Source organism: Maylandia zebra, linkage group LG7 (assembly GCF_041146795.1).
Source record: "Maylandia zebra isolate NMK-2024a linkage group LG7, Mzebra_GT3a, whole genome shotgun sequence".
Classification (NCBI taxonomy): Eukaryota; Metazoa; Chordata; class Actinopteri; order Cichliformes; family Cichlidae; genus Maylandia; species Maylandia zebra.
In genome coordinates this window covers 59,686,309-59,708,967 of record NC_135173.1, presented here as the reverse complement: position 1 = coordinate 59,708,967, position 22,659 = coordinate 59,686,309, and the positions used below count along the sequence as shown (strand labels likewise).

The window sequence follows — 22,659 nt, the reverse complement described above, 5'->3', positions numbered from 1 at the left end:
ATTTTCCTACTATTTTAGTTAATTTCTATAGTTAGCATCTATCTATCTATCTATCTATCTATCTATCTATCTATCTATCTATCTATCTATCTATCTATCTATCTATCTATCTATCTATCTATCTACTGACTTATTTTTACAAATGAAGTGCAGCTTATATGGGTTGTGAACTTTCTTAGAATAAATCCTTGAGATTATATAATAACCCAGTTAATATCAGGTCATTAGGGAATCTTTTATTGAGCCTTAGGTTGCAAAGCATTTTTTAACAGTCAAAGAAATTTTCAAACATGCTATCAGCATTTGAAATATAAAACTGGCAGAGAAAGGTGCTTATCTGGGGTGGACATATTACCATTAGCAGCACATTAACTTATCTCTTTCTGCAGAGCATGGGCTACAACGTCACTGAGCCTCACCGCTTTCCTTGTTTTGGTCCTGCAAGAAATTAAGTTTACTACATGTGTTGCTATCTACTCTCAAGCTATAAGTAACACATGTTTAAATACTTAAATTCTCCCATTATTAGGCTACACAAAACTGCCTGATTACATCAACCCCAAGGTGCTGAGGACCTGTGCTAGCCAGCTGCCTGTGATCCTGAGTCACATTTACAGCCAAAGTTTGAAACAGGAGATGATATCAGTGTTAGGGAAAACATCCTGTCTAGTTCCTGTACCAAAAACCTCAACACTATTAAGAATTTAAAGCCTACTGACCACTTGCCATTACATCATATTTAATGAAGATTGTCGAGAGATAAGTACTGTCCAACATGAAAACATCTCGTGACCCTCTGCAGTTCGCATACAGAAGCTACCAGAAATATTAACAAACATGTCCACCATCTCCTGGATTAATGATTACCTGATACATGTAGACAAACTGCAATTTGGGAGACTGGACGGTACAGTACAGGAGCTCCAAAGGGAACTGTGTCATCTCCATTTGTGCTCACCTTGTACACCTGAGGCTTTCAGTACAATTGTGGTCAATGCAATCTACAGAAATACTCTGACAATTCTGAGGTTGTTGGTTGTATTAGTTGTGGGTGGGAAGAGGAGCACAGAGCACTACTGGGTGACTGGACTGGCCTGGGAGGATTCATCTGCTTCCAAATGTGAATAAGACCAGAGCGACTGTGATCAACTTCAGAGGAAAGAGGACAACTGACCCATGTCTATCCTGGGATAGGATGCTGATGTGGTGGAGGAGTACAAATACAGAGGCATCCATATCAACAACAGGTTGAACTGGAAGACCAACACAGAAGCTGTATCCAAAAAGAGGATGAGCAAGCTCTACTTCCTAATGAAGAGAGCAAAATGAGAGTAAAATCATGGGGATTTTCCATCAGCCAGTTGTAGTGAGCACAATGTACTTTGCTGTGGTGTGCTGGAGAAGAAGCGTCAGAGCTGGTGACTTGGATGTTGTAAATGAATGTATTTTTTTAAGCAGGCTTCTGTAATACAGAATAAATACGATACGAGTATTTCACTCACTGTTAGGAAAGTGGTTTTAAGATTTGATGGTACATTTTCCACTGAATTGTCAAGGAACTGAAGGTAAAGCTTGAAAACTCACAGGTGGTCTCAGTGGCCACAATTTTTAATATTTAATTCAGCATCTTCACAATTTTGATCACATGTTGTGAATTACATCAAGGCTCAAACTTGAGACCCCAGCCACTAAACGCAGGCTCTAAGAGGAGATGGGATCACCACTGTTGCCTGCTTCACCTTGAGATGAGGCCAAACGTGGATCCGTTTCCTCTCCAAAATATGTTGTCCTCTGGGCCTCCCTATACATATGAACACACACATATATACACATGGCTCTCATTTGACAAAGTAAAACAGAACCAGACAGAAAATTACTCATAACCTTCAAGGCTTATCTGAACTGATGGTATAAGGCTAGGCAGTAGTGTATGCTGCACATATTTTAAAGCCCCTTGAGGCAAAATTATGACTTTATGCAGTATAAATAAAACTGACTGTGTGTGTGTGTGTGTGTGTGTGTGTGTGTGTGTGTGTGTGTGTGTGTGTGTGTGTGTGTGTGTGTGTGTGTGTGTGTGTGTGTGTGTGTTTCAATGTATATCTATTTTTATCACCTAGACTCATGGACAGGGAACATGTTGCTCTCAGGGGCATCAGAGGTGACTGGTTCCTCTTGTTGCTGGGACTGAATGTGGCTTTGCTGCTGGGACCCACTCTCATCAGTCTGAAAAACATTTTGGTGGCAATGTTGGTCGTTACTTTTGCTGAGAAGATTGATCCAACTTTCATATTTGTCAGTTTACGATGACATTTGTCAAGCTGTCTCTATTGCTGGAATAGCAGTATCGAGCTTCTGGACCCTAATTTATTCATATTTAGGCTCTTTATCAGCTTTATCAGGTGACATTTATTAGATTAGAGACAGATAGTGACACACACATTACATTTATTAGAATATTCATAAAATTGAAAATCTGTTCAAGTTCTACATACGTAAAGTACCTGGACAGAGGTTGAGACGTGTGTCTTGGCCTGCATGCTGCCTCGTTTGTGGAGTTCCAGCAGTGTGTCATACTCACTCTTTAACTGATCAAAGTCATCCTGGAGTGTCTTCAACTTCACAATAAAAAGAAAAAAAAGTCACCAAAGACTGTTGAGATGTTAAGTCATGAAGTCTATATATAGTATCCAGCATGAGATACCTGAAGCTCGGTCCGTTGGTGTTTCTGTTCAAGGGCGTCCCAGTCACACTGGGGCACAACACCCCAGTACTCTGCGTTCATTCTGTTCAGTTCCTCCTGGGCTTTCCTCAGGTCTTCTCGACACACCTTTAGAGCGAGCTGCAGTTCCACAGGATCCTTCCAATCTAAATGGAAACACATGTAAGAGCATGACACACTTCCCTATAGACATTTATATTTTATAAACATAAAAACATATGTTTTGCTGAGCTCTAGAGGTTACTGTACTTGGGTTTTTCAAATATAGATAATGTTGGGCCTTTTCCATCAAAGAGGTTTTCAAACTTTTTCTGGCATGCCCCACACCAGAAGCTGATCACACGCTACCATCTTTTATCAATTATTTAATAATAATAATACAAAAAGTTGGAAAGTAGTGAAATAAAACTCAAACGAACAGAATTTGCAAACTACTTCTGCAATTTTTTCAATCTCAAAAATAATCTTTTTTATGGAGTTTAACTTTAACTTTCAAATGCAAAATATGGAGTTTAACACAGTTACTTACAGAGTTATTCTCCATTACTACTATAGTTACAGAGAGTCTCTAGTGAGTCACTGGAAATGTTTCCTAAGGAATACCATCCAATAAAGATACTGACAGTTTCAACGTTTAAACAAATTATTATTTTCAGTATCACTTAAAGGGTATCAATTGTTTTTCCTTTAATTCCATCGTACATATATTGTTGCTATGGTGACTCCTCATATTAACCTTCAAATCATTTGGTCAGCGTGTGAGAAAGTAATCCCTTTGATAAATAAAATAAAATTAATTAATTAATTAATCCCAATAAAGAATATGTTATATTGTCTTAAAACCATACATGTTTATTTTGGGAAGAAATCACATCTAAATTCACATTTTAAAAAAAAGGACCTTAAGTTATTTTCAGTTCACTGTTAACTAGTTAAAGATGTAATAGATGTTGTTATACCTGTACTTTTGTCTGCAGAACGCTGCTCCTTCACACTACTTCTTGTCATGTCATTGAGCTGCCAAATCAGCAGCCTGCGAGCATCACGCTCCTCCCGGTACTGCAGATACTGGTCAGACAGTTCTGACTGCAGATGATCCACCTTAAGAGGAACAACAGGCAATGGGGTGACTGATACAATAATTGATGGATGCATTTCCTTTATGCGCAGGGTTGTGTGTATGCTTTCATGCCCTTAAGCTTTTATGCTTTCATAAAAGCTTTCATGGCCTTAAAAGTCACATGTCTTGATGCATTCTCAATCATCCAGATAAATAAATCTCCAAAAGTTGATTCTGTTCATCTAGACGTAGCGTTTTCAGTGGGAGAAACGTTTTGTCACTCATCCAAGTGACTAAAAGTCACATGATTAATTAAACAAAAATAAAATTAAAAGTATGCCATTTACCACTGACTGCACTGTCTTCTCTCTCTTTCTCATGGCTTCAATCTCCTCCTTTAGCTTCTGCTTCTCCATTTTCAAGGCAGCAATCTCAGCCTGCTCCTCTGCCCAGCGAGCTTGAATCTTTCTGTCACATTCCTCTGTCACCAGCCTCAGATGGGACTGCAGTGGTTCCAGCTTTTTGATTTGTTCTCCCTGATGAACTGAAAAGATGTATACAATGCATGCATTACAACAAATAATCAACTCCCTGATATAAAGTCTTTATACAAAGAAAAGCTAACCTCTACAAACTTCATCTTTTTACTGAATAGACAATTAGTTTTAACTAGGTGAGAATAACATGTTGAAACCAACTCTTTCTATGCTACAATAGAACTTATCATTTTACTGCCTACACAAACTGCTAGGACCTTTTAGAAGGCTATTGGAATCTAGTGGAATCCTTTCCACTAATTTTATTAACTTCTTAACCCAGATTTACTCTCACAAATGCTGAGTTGAATCCTTAACAAACAACAAAGAAAAGTGTATGACTATGTATAGGATGATTTAGAAGAAAACACTCAAAAGTGAATGGCAAAGAGACAGAATAGTACCTGGAGAAGACTCAAAATTATTAATATAGTTACTGAATATTAAAGTCACAAAGTTTTGAGAAATTAATTCAGAATAATACATTTTTTTACAAAGAAATATATTGCCTTACTTTGCAAGGCTGGATGGAACCACGCTGGTTGCTGTGTATTATGACTGCAAGAAAGGGCTAATCAAATTATATTTTTCTGTCTCTAAAGAGATATCTACATTGTTGTTACTATTATACACCCTCTCTTTGCATGTGCATTTGAACCAATAAATTTAGTTTGATGTAAGACATTTACCACTTAGATGTGAGAGAATATTGATATTTATGTATTGTAAATATAAAACTTTAATTTATTTAATTCTATACCCAAAGGTTTTATTTTTCTGTTTTTCCCAAAAACGTTGAGGGACGCCATTTCTAATCTGCTTCAAAACCTTGTCAAATCTGTTATAAATTGTTTTTTTAAATAGCATTTTTATAAAATCTATACAAATCAGACTAGCTTTCTCACTGACCAAAGGTGTTTTCATATTCCTTTTTAATGGCAGACAGAAGGGGTTGGTAAGTTTTGAAGGCAGTGATGAAACATTCAAATGCATTGCGGTAGACCTGTAGGCAAAGTAGAGTAAGATTGTAAGTACTTAGACTGCAGCAAGAAAATACGTATATATCTTCTAAACATAAATACAATCAACAAAAACATTTCACCTGAAGTTTCAGCTCCTGAAATTTTGGCTCATGTGGGTCGATAGTATGAAGCTCCTTGCTCACATAGTTCTCCAGCTGCATCAGAAGTTGTGGCTTTCTGTTTGGGCCTGCATAAAAGTAACTGCCTCCTGTCCAGCACTACATGATTGGTCACACAAAAGCACACACAGTACTGTGAAAGGAACTTTCCTGTGACACTGAAAGATAAAGTTTATAAAGATGCCATGAAGTTCTTAGATGATCTTTATACCAATTAAAAGACTTTAGATGTTGGCAGGACAAAGTCAGATTGCTGTTTGTGTAATGTTACCTGATTTACGTACCTTTCTCGTTGCACATGGTTGGACAGATACACCACCAGCACTTTCCTCTTCATGTCCTTCCTCTGATGTCTGGGCTGTGTAACTTTGTAGATTGTATTCATATGTAAGTCTAATATGCAAACAACAAAGTCAGTCTGCCTTAAACGTACTTTAAATAAGCTTTGAAATACAAATGTATTTATACATAAAAACAAACGTAGCATGATTTTTGGTGTAAATGGAAGTCATTTCATCACTTGCCTTGTTTTTTGTGACGGTGTTAGAGGTGGAAATTTTATATCTTTGTTTGGTGACATTTATAGCTTTGATATAAGGGGTAGACAATAACAAACACTTAGCCCGTTTGAAACTGTTGTATTTCGTCAGTTTAACTCGATGAGATCGGCTTTAGCGTCGCACAGCACAACATTTGAAGCAGGGTTTCCATGGTAACGACGACTGACTACGCAACAAGACCCCACGTAGTTGCCCGGTGTGCGCCTAACTAATTTTCAAAATGGCAATGATTTTATCTGCTCAACTCAATCATTAACTTTGATATATAATAACTAATATATGGTAACGTGTTTTATAAAGGCTATTTCACATATCTGCTATATTAATTACAATATAATAAAACTTAGTAAACAACACAGTGTTTTTATGAACAGGCACATATTTCGCCGAGGAAATAACACTGCTATTAATACTGTAAAAATACCCTTTAACTTACAAATAAATACAAGTTTTACCATGTAAAGTTCAAATTTAAATTATATAACGTTCTGAAAACGTGTGTAAGTTTAACAGACGAAAACTACATTTCCTAGCCCCTATCTCACTGGAAGGCCCTAAACCCGTCTAACAGTAGTGGAACTCTGTAGTCATTTCTAGTGACATTAGCATAAAAGCGAGCGTGCAGCTGAACTACAGTACCCATACGACACTATTTCAGCCTACAGTACATTCTGCTGCTTATCCGGGGATGTCACACCGCTGCTATTTTCTCCCCTCAGTCCCTCTCACTCTCAGCCTACAGCTCCAGCGGACTGACACTGGGCTTTGGATAGAAAGAAACGAACAATAAGATACAAAAACAGGAGGCCAAAAAAAATGACAGAGCTCGGAGCGGGAAGCCTGCCGCTGGGAGATCCTGCTTTTAATTACCAGGAGCACGAGCTTAACGAGAGGCTGAAGCGGCTTTACCCGGCTGTAAACGAGGAAGAGACCCCTTTACCCCGATCCTGGAGCCCCAAGGATAAATACAGCTACATTGGGCTGTCACAGAACAACCTACGGGTCCATTACAAAGGTTAGAGACCTGCCTCATCACTGATGGGCCTAAGTGTGTAGTCAAAACAGCAGTTCAAATCTGTCTGTGTTGTTGCCGAAGGGGGGGGGGGGGTCTCTCTCTCTCTCTCTCTCTCTCTCTCTCACACACACACACACACACATACACACTCAGTATGCGATTATGTTGACTGTGTATGTGCGTGTGCAGTCCTGGTAAATCTAGTCTGAGCTGCCTCTCCTGTCCTGTAACCTTGCTTTGTTTCACGAATGAGCAGAGGAATGCCCAGATGGGTGACAGTGAACTCGCTAACCCTGGCCATCGGTCTCATTACCGTCACACTGAAATCTTCAATATCATGGCTCTTCTTTGTTTATTTACTGTTTATGACGTTACTGCTTTGGAGTAAACTCACTGCATCTGACGTTCTCCTCGCTTTGTACTGGAAGGGGACACTGGTAGCAGTAACGACGCATAGTTTATTGGCAAACCCCTGTCTAACTTACGGGAGCTTGCTAACAGAAAGCTGTTAACCAAACACATTACTTAGCCTTGTGGCTAACTAGCTAACGTTAGCCAACTTAGCTGTTCCTAATATTGAATTGAGGACAGTAGGTTCCGAGGTGGACACCAACAGAACTTGTTGTTTTCCAGTGCAGTATCAGTTGAAATATTAACGCTGTACAGTGCTATAGCAAACAGGATAAAATGGCATTGTGTTTCTCATGTGATTTCAGAGCAGTGTTCTAGAAGTCTTTTCCAATCATTTTCCCGTCCACCTCCATTCAGATCTGCGTGCCCCGAGCCTAACAACAGTTTCAGGTCCAGTTTCTAGCAGGCAACAGAGGTGCTGCCGTGAGAGGAAGGCCTCTGCGCATTACATTAGGCCAAAATGCACCGTTCTGGTAATAAATCCGGAGTATCGACGGGCTCTGGCATTTTAACGTTAACAGCAACCAGACGGTTCAGTCAGTCTTTCATTCAGATGGATAAAAGCTGACAGCAGGGCTTTTAGCCGTCTCAATTTAGCAACCACCTATATCAAAACAAGGTGACATCCGTGTGACGGCTTCTGTGCTGTTCAGACAAACCTCCCCCCCCCCCACACACACACACACACACACACACACACACACACACACACACACCAAAACAGGAAAACACTGCAAGACTTTAATCACACACTGTGAAAAATCCCAATTGATAGGCTCCTTTGGGCCCCGTGTAGAAGGTGAGAGGATACAGGCAAGATGTGTAATTCAAAATTAAGGTTGTGTAATCCATTTTGTGAGGTTGATGGAGTGGTGGTCCTACAGTTTGGAAATAGCAGGGAGGGCCTCTTATTTGTAGACTCGGGCCTAATGCCAGATACAACCGCAGATCATTTAATGCATAATTGATCAGGTCCCTGCTGATGAGCAGTTGAATATGAGCTTCCATTCAGTTTATCTGTTATGTTGAGAATGTTGATTTACCTTTTGCTATAATCAGTGCTGTTAAGATAATTGTATTCTAGTCTAGAATTACCTAACAGCTCTGGCACTGGCTCAAAGTGGTGTATTGCTGAGGATGAGGGGGGGGGGGGGGGGGGGGTTCTTGTTGAGGTTATGTTGGACATTGAGTCATTATGTTTATGAAAGGTGCACAGATTCAGTGACACTGCACTATTGTTAAGGCATGACATATAAATAGGTTTGTTCTGGAGTGTGTGAGATATTTTTTTTCTGCTCCTGGTTGTTCCTGCTCTGTTCCCTCACCCTTGTGGTTTGGATGCTATTTTGACCAGCGTGCCAATTTTCTCTGTTCAAGGCCATGCAGTGTCTACCTAGTCCTGCTGCGCACTGACAGAGATTAATCCTCGCAGCCTCAGCAGCAAGATAGATACTTAAACAAACTTAATGACTTTGTACCAATAAATGCAGCAAATGGTGTTAATTTTTACACCTCTGCAGATGCAAAGATAATTTTATCATTAACTTAGAAATAAAGAGAGGGTTACAGTTGCATAGTAGGAATACATAGTAGGAATAAATCTAATGTTCTGTAACACACCCTATAGCGTTTTCTTTGCACTTTTACACACATAATAAATTCAGCTGCACCCTGATGAAAGACCAAGCTGTTGACTAAGGATTTTGTTGGAATACTAATTGTTTTGCTGTAGATTTATGTTTTATGACTTACAGTAATCACAATGTCAGTGTACCAAGCAAACTTTTAACTGAGCAAAACTTTTCGCAAGCAAATAGTTTCAAAAAAGTCAACTAATCATTTCTTTGACCTTTGAGAGAAGCACTTTAATATATACTGTGAATAACCATAACAAGACTGACGTGGAACTAAAGGAATAGTACGGGATTTCAAATTCACATACTTTACGAAATTTAGTTGAGCAAAAGGAAAGCATTTATCTAAATAGGATCATGATTTTTATTAGGGTTTCATTTATTTCAAACTGCAATCCATTTGTTTGAGCCATGTTGAAATTAAAGTGCACAAATAGAGAAACCTACAGGCTGCACTAGATGCTGCTGCGGAATAGTCGCAACTAAGGCCTCAGTCATTCTCTGTTGTGTACAGACACCAAAAGCTGGAGTAGTAATTGCTGTTATACGTCTTTGAAATCAGATGATAATGACATTTACGTCACTTAGACCCCAGCGTACCTCCCCATTATTACATAAATGAACTGTGGTGTATCACATCTTTGGTAAGCTAAGTTCAGTTCCTCTAGCCACACCCAAGCCTGATTACTGCCACACCCATTTTCAATCAAGAAATCACTTAAATGGGACCTGCCTGACAAAGTGGAGTAGACCAAAATATCCTCAAAGGCCAGACATCATGCCACGATCCAAGGAAATTCAGGAACAAATGAGAAACAAAGTAATTAAGATCTATCAGTCTGGAAAAGGCTATAAACCCATTTCTAAAGCTTTAGATGTCCAACGTACCACAGTGAGAGCCATTATCCAAAAATGGTGAAAACATGAAACCGTGGTGAACCTTCGCAGGAGTGGCCAGCCGACCAAAATTACCCCAAGAGTGCAAGATCGACTTATTCAAGAGGTCACAAAAGAACCCAGAACAACATGCAAAGAACTGCAGGCCTCACTTGCCTCAGTTAAGGTCAGCGTTCACGACTCCACATTAAGGAAAGTGACTGGGCAAACATGGTCTGCATGGCGGGGTTCCAAGATGAAAACCACTGCTGAGCAAAAGGAACAAAAAGGCTCGTCTCAGTTTAGCCAGAAAACATTTTGAAGATCCCCAAGACATTTAGGAAAATTTGTGGACTGATGAGAAAAAACTTAAACTTTTTGGAAGTTGTGTGTCCCATTGCATCTAGTGTAAAAGTAACAGCATTTCTGAAAAGGAACATCATACCACCAGTAAAACAGGGTGGTGGTAGTGTGATGGTCTGGAGCTGTTTTGCTGCCTCAGGACCTGGAAGACTTACCGTGGTAAACTGAACCATGAATTCTGTTGTCTGCCAAAACATCCTGAAAGAGAATATCTGGCCATCTGTGTGACCTCAACCTGAAGCACACTTGGGTTTTGGAAGAGGTCAGTGATCCAAAACACTCCAAGTCCACCTCTAAATGGCTTAAGAAAAACAAAATGAAGGCTTTGGAGTGGCCTAGTCAAAGTCCTGACCTGAATCTGATTGAGATGTTGTGGCATGATCTTAAAAAGGCGGTTTATCATGGGAAACCCTCCAATGTGGCTGAATTAAGACAATTCTGCAAAGATGAGTGGGCCAAAATTCCTCCACAGTGCTGTAAAAGACTCCTTGGCCATTATTGCAAACACTTGATTGCAGTTTTTGCTGCTAAGTGTTATTAGGTTTAGAGGGCAATAACTTTTTCAAACTATTGTACACGAACAGGTGTGTGGCAACTACACCCATATGGAAAAGAAATAGAAAGAACTTATAAAAGACTTGCATAAGATGTGGCCTACTTCATATAGTGAATCATATAAGGCTTATATGATTTACTCATGAAAGTGGACACTTTCTCATTACTTTCATATATTGTTTTAGTAAGTATCCAAAACGTACAAGTTTCATTTATACAATTTTTCAAGGGATCTTATGTCTGGTTTCACTCTTGTATGCTTTTCATACAAGTTTCACATAAGACAGATGCAAACCTTATAAGATTTATATACATCTTTTCCATATGGGCATTCTTCCTTGAGCTTATTCCATAGTCACTCCTCACCACCCTGGTGTTATCCAGAGCCTCAAAAGCCTAAGATGACATTACTGTTTATAGTTTGGTTGTCTGCATAGGTGGATTTGTGCAGATTTTTGTGGAGGCATACACCCTGCATACTTTACTAGACAAAGGCCCTGAGTCCACTGTACAAGGACCTAATTGCTCATAATTGTCCGAAGAGCTGCTCCTACAGGACAACTTGAACTAGCAAAGTCTATTAAACACAGTGCAATTTTAGTGGAAAATCACAAGGAAAGTTACTGGAAGATACAGAAGGTAGAAATCTTAGATAAGAGTTCATTAAGGATACACTTCGCCGTCATTTTCAGAGGTTATTTGTTATTGCACTGTACATTTGTGCAGTGAGTCTACTAAAGGGTCTACTAAAGGTTTTATATTGTTTGGTTTATATATTTGGTTTATATTGTATTTGATCTGCATACTCAGGTATTTAAATACTTTTGACATATTTTGAACTGACACTTTTAAAGACAAATTTGTTGGTATTTTCAGAAAGACCTAATGGTTTGTTTTTTACATTTTGATTTAACTTTCGCTAATGCTGATTTTCTGATTCAACTCAGAGGTTGAAAATTTTCAATTGTCTTCTTACGACAGGTGACATGTAAATATTTACAGCACTGTTTAGTTATAAAATGAGCATAATAGCCTGCCAAGCATCATTATGTTACATGTTTCAGAACCTATATTATGCTAACTTTTGTTGCCATCACGATGAAGTCATGGTAATTGGAATTGGCCGAAGTGGTCCAAAATGAGTGCCATCATAATTTTTTTGAAATTTCCAAATGCACCATGAAAATTGGGACAGCTATGCTGCCCAAACTCTATGTATGACAGAGTTGGAGTTGGCTCTGGCTCAGGAGGTTTAGCAGGTTGAATAGCTGGCTTGTTGCCTCCTTTTACTCGTTGATGTATATTTCATTGAAGATCTCGGAATGCCGGCTGCTACCAGCCAGGAAGCCAAACACATTTATGGTAAATCTGCTTTGTCAGTGTGTGCTAGAAATTGTGCCACAAACCAATTTAAACTCTAATATTGTTTAGTTTTGGTTTATTGCCTAAGAAAGAAAGGTGTAAATTCTCTAACTGTAACAAAAGTAAAGTGAGTAAAGGAAATGTCATTTAGTCACCATCTAAACTTGGTTAAAAATGGATAGAAGATGTGTAATAAGACATACGGTAACTGAAAATAAGTGTGTATATATATATCACGATATGTGGTATTTTTTTTTATACTTTTGGTCATTATGCTTCAGTATGAAGTTGCATCTATATTGAAACTAGACACCTGTTGCTTTCAAACTAGAATTATTGTGATTTGAAAAAGTCTGAGTAAGTTCAATCCAGTGGTTCAGTAGCTTGTAGAACAACAATACCTTAAAGAATTGTTTCCTGTTTTAGTTCATTCTCTAATATCTAATATCAATTTCTAATATGTACAACACAAATGAATGCTCCAGACCAGCAAACTGCCAAAACATCTGCTTTCATAAAGATGTTCATGCTTAACGATTAGTTAAACCAGTTCATTTGAATAGCAGCACTTGGCTGCTACTTGATCTCCTAGTTCTTAGGGACCGTCAAGGTTGTACTTGGTTTTTCTGTAGAGTCATAACTGCCTGTTCTGGCCTTACTTTGGAGCTTTATATGACTGGAATACCACAGTCATGCTACTTTTTTAAAAATTTCTTTAGCATAAATACAATTGTGAGATACAGAACTCAATTGTTAGGCTATAAACAAACTACACATCAATTGCATGACGTTCATATAAACACTACTAAGAACGTGTTTTTAGCGTGATCAGTTGGTGCTGAATTTCCCTGAAGTCTCTAGCCTTATTTAGCCATTTATGTGCTAACACATGTTCATGTAATACCTTCAGTTTACTTCTGTGTTTTAAGAAAAAAATGTGAAAATATTTAAAGCATCTCGTTATCATATTTGCAGCATCTAAACAAAAATCTGATCCAGAAAATGGAACCAGAAATGAAAAATCCTGTCTCATTTATGAATTTTTAAGACTCATTCCTGCAGCACACTAGGAAGGACGTGATCTAGATACAGGCTAAAATTTAGTTAGTTTCCTTCTCTGCTCATGCTCAGCTTCTCCACCAAGTTTTGTTAACTTTGACCTGCATAATCCCGCTGACAGAAAGGTAGATAAATCGCAATGAGAACATACCTCTGCCTCAGCTCTTATCTAGGCAGAAGACACATAATTAAAGTTCAGAGATTAATGTTTTCAAAGGTCACGTGGCCCTAACCTTTGTGCTGCATTCATGTATTGTCAGTAGAATGGTAACAATGTTGTTATCTCATAGTATATTTGTAGTATATTGCTAACTTAAGACAAACAGGTTATAGCATCTTTAATTTGAGATTTTATTTAACTTTAACTGTATGAGATTTTATCAGCATTCCCATCAGATGGGAAATAAAGTAACTTAAAAATCCTTAATATCACTGACTTGGAAAAATACCATTTCCAGATTTCCATTTATTATTAACTAGGCCATCATATCTCTTAGAGGCCACAGTGATGAAGTGCTGCTGTGTAGCATAATCTGCCTCAGGGAGACCAAAACAGAAGATACAAACCTTTTAGCACAAGTTCCAGGTGTATCTCTGCACACAAACAAGTAATATGTAGCCTTGTGCTGTATGGCCACATGCCCAAAGTGTTATATTCACTTTTGTTTTGACTGAAGTATTTTCTTAGTTTAGACACATTTGATAACCAATGTATTAGTCTATACCAGTCCAAAAAAATTTAGTTATTTTTTAGTAAGTTAAATAAAAGATGTAATCAAAGAGTCTGAACAGGAAAGCAGCTCTGAATTCATGTTTTTAATACCTAGCAAGGTCTGTAGCTTAGTAGTATCATAACTGAGTATATGGTGGCGGTGTTGTCAGCTAGGGTCTAATATAAATGGCATTAATTCCCTCATGAAGTCATATAAGAATTTTTGTACTTCCTCATACTATAAATAAATCCTCAAATGTTATTATGATGTTGACATAGTGATATGGACTCTGCTTCTTTTGACACTGTGAGGCATTTAGCAACGTGTTGCTTTGGTCTTTGTTGTGCTTGCTATTATTGAACAGATAGATTTTGCACTTTGCCTCTGCTAGTGGTCAAAAATACACCCTGGAGGCAGACTGCTGATATTCTAGTAAGCAATTAAGGCCACACAGTGCTGTGGGTGAAGAGGAACAGGACATTAACAGTTGCTCCTTGAACTCTTGTGGAAAGGTTTAAAGTCGCACAAGAGCAGAAATGTCTAATACTGCCAGGGCTTTAATATTAAATCACATGGCCTTTCATTCAAACTTTACAACACTGTTACACTCTAAGTTTCTTATCTAATACAAATAAAAAACCACAACGGCCTAATCAGCATGAATCAGCATGAATGCAGAATTATAAACCAGACATTTTGGTTAACGGTAGTAACCATCTCACATACCCATTTATGTAGTCCCAAAGAGACCTGCTGGCCTACTGAGGTCTAAAATTAGACTACTGGCTGACACACACACAAACACACACAGACACGCACAGGCACGCCAGTCACATGTGTAAACATGATAGAACATGCATAGTGGATTTGTGGGTCAAAAAAGATGCAAAAATGAGTGTTAGCGAATGTCCTGTCACTTTGTGCTTCCTAAAAAACACTAATGGGCTAGCATATGTGGATATTTTATATAGTGTTAATGTAATTCAGACTCTAACATGCTTTAGTTCATTATTAATTAAGGCACTGTGATCTTTTAATAGTGTCATAGTTGCACCCTTATTAAAAAAATATAAAACAAATATCATTAAAAGAGTTAGGATCACAGTTAAAGAGGTGTTGTTACTGTAAACCTATACAAGTGATGCTATACTAAGAGTATTTTACAGAGTATTTTTTGAAAAAATGAAAACACATCGAGCCAGTATATTTCTAACTTCCTGTTCTACTCTATAGTATGTATAACTTTATTTTAGTGACCACACTTAAGTCCCCCTCACACACAACAAACAGCAACAGCCTCAAGGTGTCTGCTGACAGCCAGCTGCTTCGTTTAAGGTTACAGCATGTCTACATTTCATGCACACACAGAGCTCTCAGTGACTTGTTATGTGTGGTGACAGGTGAGCTCAGTCAATGGTGCGATTACATGTAACAGAAAGAGATGCACATGCTTACTGTAGAGGCTAGATTGCAGTTATACAACAGTACTGAACATATTAGTCTCTCTCTCTCATGACCCGAGGGATTGCATAAGCAGCCATCTGAATATAGAATGACAGACAGTAATATGTGTTGTGCTCAAATCTAATTGGTCCAGACAAAATACATGAGCCCTGTGACCTCATTGTCTACATCTTTACCAGACTGTGTTAAATCAATGTCCTGTATAACCTATTCATAGAAAAGTCACCTTAACAAAAAGATGAATGTTATTTGAGAAATCCACGCGTATCTGAGCCTAATCTGAGCCTCACTGATCACTCAGCCTTGTGGTGCAAGCCCAACACAGCCTTGTGGAAATGTAGGGGGAATAAATAAGAAAACTGATGGCAGTTAGGTTAGTTATCAAACCTACAGCTGTTTCTGTTGCCATATTCAGATTAGATGAGCTTCTTCTGAAAAGCTGCCTTTGGTCTTCATCAAACATGTCTGCCGTTACTCTGGCCACACCACTCTATCTTTTGTCTGTTCAGAGCACATTATTGCAAAAGACCTGGGGCCAGATGCAGAAAGCTCTGTTTATATTACCAACCAAAACTGTGTGTATACACTAAGGCAGATATGCGCATACACATTCTTTTTTTTTTTGTCATATTTATAGAGATGTGCCTATGCATTATCCAGTCCTCCTTCCACAGAAAAAAACCCCTTAATAAAAAGACGTTGAAAAGACATTGAAGAAAGCTTTGATGTCTGAAGAATGCTGAGATTAGGTTAAAAAGTTGAAGGTGAAAAGTCAGCTTCTGAGGCTGTTCAAAAGACATTTACAAAAAGACATCCTTTTACATCTAAATCCTTTAAAAGGTTTAAAAGTTATAAAGGGCGCTCTACTTCCACAGTGCCTCGGACAATCTACTGATTTGGTCACAAAAATAAACATAATTTGGTCAACTTTTAACAGGCCACGTTTCAACCAAATGTAGATGTAAACCAGTGTCTTTTTAAAGGCAATTTAGTCCATGGGCAATGTCCATGGATACCTGGTGTTTGGGGGTGGCCTTTTGTACACTTCTACCTAGTTATTTATCTACATTTGAAAACGTCATTTGCACTACTAGTTACTAGACTATATGTTAAGTTTAACATCTAGTCTAAGTTAAGTTTATTTGTCAGTGTGTTTGTCTCTAAATGTCAGGTTCTACTTTTTATGTGTTTTTTTTTTTTCTTTTGACCAGATAGCAAATTTATGACTAATTAAACTATGTAAATACTAAGAATCCAGGTCAGTGCCATATCATGAGACTTTGGTAGACAATCAGGAGTCAAATGCAAGCCCAGTGTTTCTTTGTTTTTAAAGTCCTTTTGTATTAGGCTACCATGTTCTTCATGTACACCTTGTATTTCTCTTTTATCAGGTCATGGAAAGAACCACAAAGATGCAGCATCAGTGCGAGCCACACACCCAATCCCTGCTGCCTGTGGGATCTACTACTTTGAAGTCAAGATTGTCAGCAAAGGTCGAGATGGGTAAGCAGATGCAACTTTTAAAACCTTAGAGTTGGTGCCCTATGTTACCATGGTAACCTGACTTAGCGCCCCCCCTCGGGTCATTCATAACATGTTCAGTGTGCCCACGCAAAAATAAAATTGCAGTAACTTTGTGTATTTCCTGTTAGTTTTTATTATATTCTGACTTTGAAGCTTAGGTCCATGAGTCACTGCACTGGCTGTTTTCTGAGGATATTATCAGAGGAGTAGGGTTTTATATATGTGTGTATATGTAAAACCCTGCCTCTTATTGTTTCATTTTAAAGAAAAAAATAGCCAACTTTAATAACTTGAAATAAATTACATGAATTCGATTTTTAATTAACATTTAAACATTTAATTTGATGGTTATAAAAATAGTATTTTTTATGACAATCATTTGTAGCACTGGTGCAAAATTTGTCGGTAACAATGTCTTTGTTCCTTTTTGTCAGTTTTTTGCATTTACACCTGTTAACTTGGTTGTGCAAAGTTTTTTCCACCTTGAGTCTGTATCAAAACAGCAGTCTTTATATCAATTATCGTATTACTGTCCAAATCCTTTGTCACGACAGAGAGAGTTACATCAGTGGAAAATTTTGGGGTGTTTTTGTTCATCTGCTGTACCAGTGAAAATGGTAGCCAGCCTTAAAAGTACAGTTTTAGTAATCATCACTGTCATCTAATGTGAGGGACTACACCTGAAAATTGTAGATCTGTATGCTTATAGTCAAGATATTCTTCTTAGTTGCCCTAGAATTACAATAATTGGGTGTCATTTCCAGAATTAGGAAATATGGAACGTTTTGAGCCCAGACTGCCTCTTCATCATGGCCCTGTGGGAATTGATTATTTAATCAGAACGCACACACACACACACACACACACACACACACACACACACACACACACAAGCCTGTTCAGCTATCTTAGTGAGGACCTTCATTGACATAATGGTTTCCCTAGCACCTTACCCTAACCATTAAAAATGAATGCCTAACCCTTACCCTAACCATAACCTAATTGTAACCCTGACACTAAAACCACATTTTGAGCCTCAAAAAGGCCTTCAAACTTGTGAGGACCGGTGAGTGTGTCCTCACAAGTGACTGTTGGTTCTCACAAGTATAGTAGAATGCAGATTTCGGTCCTCACAAAGATAGCTAGACAGGAACACACACACACACAGTTTCAAATTGATACATTTTTTTTAAAAGTACTAAGAGAAGTCTATTTCACCAAGCGTATCCTCCTAGATAAACTGGGTCTGGAATTGTTTGCTTCATTTTGGCAGCTAGAATAGGTAACGTTGTGCACTGTTGCTGAAAAAGTTGCCACATGGAATTTAACAGCAAGAAAGTTCCTCCAGTTTAGTTCTGTTATTACAGGACTCTTTGGAAGGACCTGAATGGCAAATTTACTTCTACATTATAAAACAGTCAAAGATGAACTCCATATGTAAATGAATATGCAAAGATCTTTATTGTCAAATGAGGCCATACCGCACAAAAGAGAGTCATTGCCTTTCAGCTAATTCAGTGATTGCTGAGGTTGCTGATGAGTAAGTGTTAGGTTAGTCTCTGCAATTATTTTGCCATGTGGTTAAATGTCTGGCTTTCAGATTCTCTTTTGTGACTTGATTGGAGCTGAAATACCTCTCCATTTAAAAAATTCAAATTGCACAGTAAACATTCCCTATTTCCAGTTAAACAGCTAGACATACAAAAGAAGTGATGCAAAATATGTTTGTATGGCTTTCATTTTTAGGCAGCTAGAAGCTGCATGATGTGTCGTGGAATGCCACGGGAATAACATGTACTCTGTGTATACATTTCAAGTTACACCCATAAGCTAATAAGTCGTTTTGAAACTTAAAAATAAGCTCACATCTCGGGTCTCAGACAGTACTGAGAAAAAGCCATAAATTCAAGAATTTGAATTCATTAAAATTTCGTAGAGATATCTTGATTGTAATTTTCTTCTCCAAGTCCAGATTCGTATTAGTGTAATCTGAAAATACTCATTTTTATGATTCTAGTTTTCTTTGTGAGAACTGACAGCATATACAAACTTTTCTTCAATGCGATTTCCAGAATAAAAGAAATTATTGAACTTTCCATGCAGTAAGTGTAATAAGTTACATTATCTTCTCTCACTGAGGCAACTTTGAAATATAAAGTGCTCTAACACTGGAAAGGGGATCAGATAATTAACTGAAAATGAGTTGCTGCTTATTTTACCAGATAACAGGATACTGGCTCTTTTACCTTTTTCACTCACTTTAATAATTTTAGTACCTTGACCCTTTGACTGCTAAGATGTGGATAGCTTTAGCTTGTTTTGTTGTTGTTGTTTTCCACACTGGTACCCTAGGGACTCTACTTTGGCAGATTTTGTGTCTTCATTGACAGTAAAGAGCCTTCATGCTAACAATATGTTAGCATGTGGCTGTAAGTGTGCATGACTATTTGTCTTGAGAAATCAGAGGGTCACCTCCTGATCACTGATATGAGCCAATTCCAGTCCCTGGGCAGTTGATTGGTGTATCTCTACAGTTTTGTTGGGCTGCAGCCTATAAGTCGATGATTTGACTCATCAACTGGATCAAAGTTTTTGTTTACAACTTTTTAAATCAATCTAAACTGGTTTAAGCAGAAATCACATGGACTTCAATGCTCTTTAATCCGTCAGTTTGAATGAGGTGGCGTCATGTGTAGCAGAACTAAGCTGTGGATCTGTAGCTTTGGGTTGCTTCAAGCTGCTTACACTGAAACTAAATAGAATTCCAACTTTTTATTCACTGCCGTAGATGTAGATGAATTAAATCACTTTTACTGAAATGCTCTAGTGTAGCAGTTAGCCAATTGAATGACATAATGAAAATATTCTGAGAGAGTTCCGTGGTTTGTTTTGCAATTCACCATGAAAAGTCAGAGAATTTGGTGTTACAGTGACTCTTTAGCCTGTTGCATTTCATGTTTTTTCTTTATTTTTATGACTATTTACTAGGGCTGGGCGATATGACCCAAAATTCATATCTCGATATTTTTTAGCTGGATGGCGATATAAGATATATATCTCTATTTTTTTTTTTAAGCCATAAAGTAAGAACAAAAAGAGTTCTTAGTCAAAGCTGTGTCCCAGATGTCACACAGGCACTTTTATTAACATACAGCACAGATGTACATGAAAAATTACTCAAAATTAAATTATGAGCATTTATTAAATAATAATGCTCCATAAATAAAAGAAAACAATTTTGTTTTTGTGCTAAACAAAGAGCTCACAATTGTGCAGTCAAAATGTAAACTAAAAGACGCTGAGCGTAATAACAAAGACAGACAGATTTCACAGCTGCTCTGTTCCCGAGTTTTACTGTGTGACTGATAGCCTGGAGTTTGAAATCCACTTCATAACCACGTCTCTTACAGGTGCCATTTATGGTCCTTATACACACACAATACGGTAATATTACGTTGAAGCACAGTACGTATCACTCCGCGAAGCTCCTCGGTAGCCGTAATGCGCCGACAATCTATCAAGCGGTGCAGCTCCGTAGCTTACCAAAGTCGTACTCAAACATTTTTGACAGATTGCTGAGCGCCGTGTACCACATAAAATCGGTTCGCGGCCATCAAGCACAACCAGAATTCATACATAAGGCGCGCTATCAACTTTTGAGAGAATGAAAGGATTTTAGGGTTAGCGCGGTTAGCTCGTTAGCACGTTGACGCCGTCCAGCCCCACGCATAGGGCGATGCGCAGTAACTCGTTAACGGAGATTTGCCATGTCCATCTTGTCGCTGCCTGCACGTGAAGTGATGGGGGAGGAGGGGGAGTTGTCTTCAGTGAAGGCGAGGCAGAGTAACGTTGCGTAGAGACAAAAGTGGACGAAAGACAGGCAAACTTGCGGCTCCACAACTATAATTATAACGTAACATAGACTATATCGATATAAAGGATATTGTCACATCTTATATCTCGTATAAAATTATATCGATATGTTTTAAAAACTCGATATATCGCCCAGCTCTACTATTTACATTGTACTATTTACATTGTAGATTATAATGTAGTAAACAAAAAAACAACAACAACTCAATGTGAAATAACTCAAAGCATGTTTGATATTGTAGAGTCTTCTAAGTAGCGATCCTTTGCTTTGATTGCTGTTTTGCACACTCTTGGCATTTTGTTGATGAGCTTCATAAGGTAGTCAGCTGAAATGGTTTTCCAACAGTCTTGAAGGAGTTCCCAGAGATGCTGAGTATTTATTGACCCCTTTGCCTTCACTCCATCTCATCCCAAACTATCAGAGCACAAAGATCTGATTTGTACAGTCTCCTCTGAACAGTTGATGTAGAGATGAGTCTGCTACTCGAACTCTGTGTGGAAATTATCTGGGCTCTAATCTAAGGTGTTGTTAACTTGCGATTTCTGAGGCTGGTGACTCTGATGAATTTATCCTCAGCAGCAGAGGTGACTCTTGGTCTTCCTTTCCTGGGATGGTCCTCATGTGAGCCAATTTCGTCGTAGCGCTTTTTGGTTTTTGTGACTGCACTTGGGCACACGTTTGTTTTTTAGCAATTTTCCAAACTGACAGACCTTCAGTTCTTAAAGTAATAATGGCCTGTGGTTTCTGTTTTTTTAAATACCTTATTTTTGGCCTTTTTCAGCTTTATTGTACAGAACAGTGAAGAGTGATGGGAAAGCAGAGGGAGAGAGAGAAAGGGGAAGACCTGTGGTAAAGGGCCGCGGGTCGGACTCGAACCCGGGCCAGATGCTTTCCGCCATGCAGCACCGCTCATCCCTGTGAGCTGAACTGGCACCTGTCCTTTACTTAGCTGATTGGTTGTTGCCATAAAATGTATTGTAACAGTTGTCAGATAGGTTGGTACATAGCTGACAACCCTGACTTCTGCACAACACAACTGATGGTCCCAAGCCCATTATTATGAAATTCCACAAAGAAACCTTGTCAAGGCACACCTGTGAAGTGAAACCATTTCAGGCATAACTGCATCATGAAGCTCATTGAGAAAAGGCCATGGGTTTGCAGTGCAGTCAACAAAGCAAAGGGTGGCTACTGCCAGAAATCTAAAATATAACACATTTATTATCATTTTTTTTCATATATTTGACTGGTAGTCTATGTATACTCAAAAAAAATTTATTATCATAAATATCATTAAAAGTTGTTGTGGGTCATTTAATTAAAAAAAATAATATTGCGCATATTTTATAGCATGAATATTGCAGTGAACCGTTGGTACCATGCCTAGAGTGGCAAGCTATACCACTGCAGAAACTTAAGGCTAACCTATTTTGCATGAACATAAAATTGAACACTAATAATTAAATGAAAGAAGTGAAGAATATCTGTCAGAGGTAAAGGAAAAAGCATTGGTAAAATAAGTATAAATAGAGCCACCGTAAAAGACTACTTTGTGTTATTTGAGTTGCTTCAATGGCTTAGTCACTGGTTTCATCATCACTGGTTATTACAGAACCTTCCTTAGCCATATCCTAGTGGAATTATTAAACTCTCTTTGGAAAAAGCTTTTTTGGTTTAAAAAAAAAGTGCTGCTGACTTTGTGCAGATTGGCCACATTAATCTAGAAAGCAGAGAGAGGATTAATTAACATGGACACTCAACTGGTTTAATTTGACTGAAAAATGATTGTAGAG

General features: G+C 38.2%; 2 protein-coding genes across 3 annotated transcripts in view; one reads left to right on the top strand and one right to left on the bottom strand.

Annotated features, from left to right (window-relative positions):
* Positions 1 to 1,589: 1,589 nt before the first annotated feature.
* tsnaxip1 (translin-associated factor X interacting protein 1) lies at positions 1,590 to 6,363 on the bottom strand. Of its 2 annotated transcripts, none has more exons than XM_014410957.3 (10): positions 5,981 to 6,363; positions 5,741 to 5,849; positions 5,418 to 5,555; positions 5,225 to 5,318; positions 4,127 to 4,323; positions 3,679 to 3,820; positions 2,702 to 2,865; positions 2,502 to 2,615; positions 2,114 to 2,223; positions 1,590 to 1,801 (listed from the first exon to the last, which is right to left on the bottom strand). In XM_014410957.3, exons 1-10 carry the CDS (start codon positions 6,034 to 6,036, stop codon positions 1,702 to 1,704), a joined length of 1,224 nt encoding a protein of 407 aa, XP_014266443.2. In that variant the 5' UTR covers positions 6,037 to 6,363; the 3' UTR covers positions 1,590 to 1,701. The 2 variants fall into 2 exon arrangements, with proteins under 2 accessions (XP_014266443.2, XP_023009770.1); XM_023154002.2 differs by having other exon boundaries at positions 5,741 to 5,822; positions 5,981 to 6,213.
* Positions 6,364 to 6,645: 282 nt separating this feature from the next.
* The window catches only part of ranbp10 (RAN binding protein 10), a 43,483-nt gene continuing 27,469 nt past the window's right edge, over positions 6,646 to 22,659 (top strand). Inside the window, exons 1-2 of the mRNA XM_004564610.5 lie at positions 6,646 to 7,031; positions 16,860 to 16,971. Of these exons, the coding sequence (XP_004564667.1) occupies positions 6,833 to 7,031; positions 16,860 to 16,971 (311 nt within the window). The 5' untranslated portion in view covers positions 6,646 to 6,832. The remainder of the gene's footprint in view (positions 7,032 to 16,859; positions 16,972 to 22,659) is intronic.

What these genes read in the sequence shown, in the direction of transcription:
- tsnaxip1 (XM_014410957.3), bottom strand. Translation starts at nt 6,036, where the DNA reads ATGTCACCAAACAAAGATATAAAATTTCCACCTCTAACACCGTCACAA. An exon ending in TTCTGCAGACAAAAGTACAG is followed by an intron (nt 2,866 to 3,678) that starts GTATAACAACAT and finishes GTTTCCATTTAG; the next exon opens with ATTGGAAGGATCCTGTGGAA. An exon ending in ACGTCTCAACCTCTGTCCAG is followed by an intron (nt 2,224 to 2,501) that starts GTACTTTACGTA and finishes AATGTTTTTCAG; the next exon opens with ACTGATGAGAGTGGGTCCCA.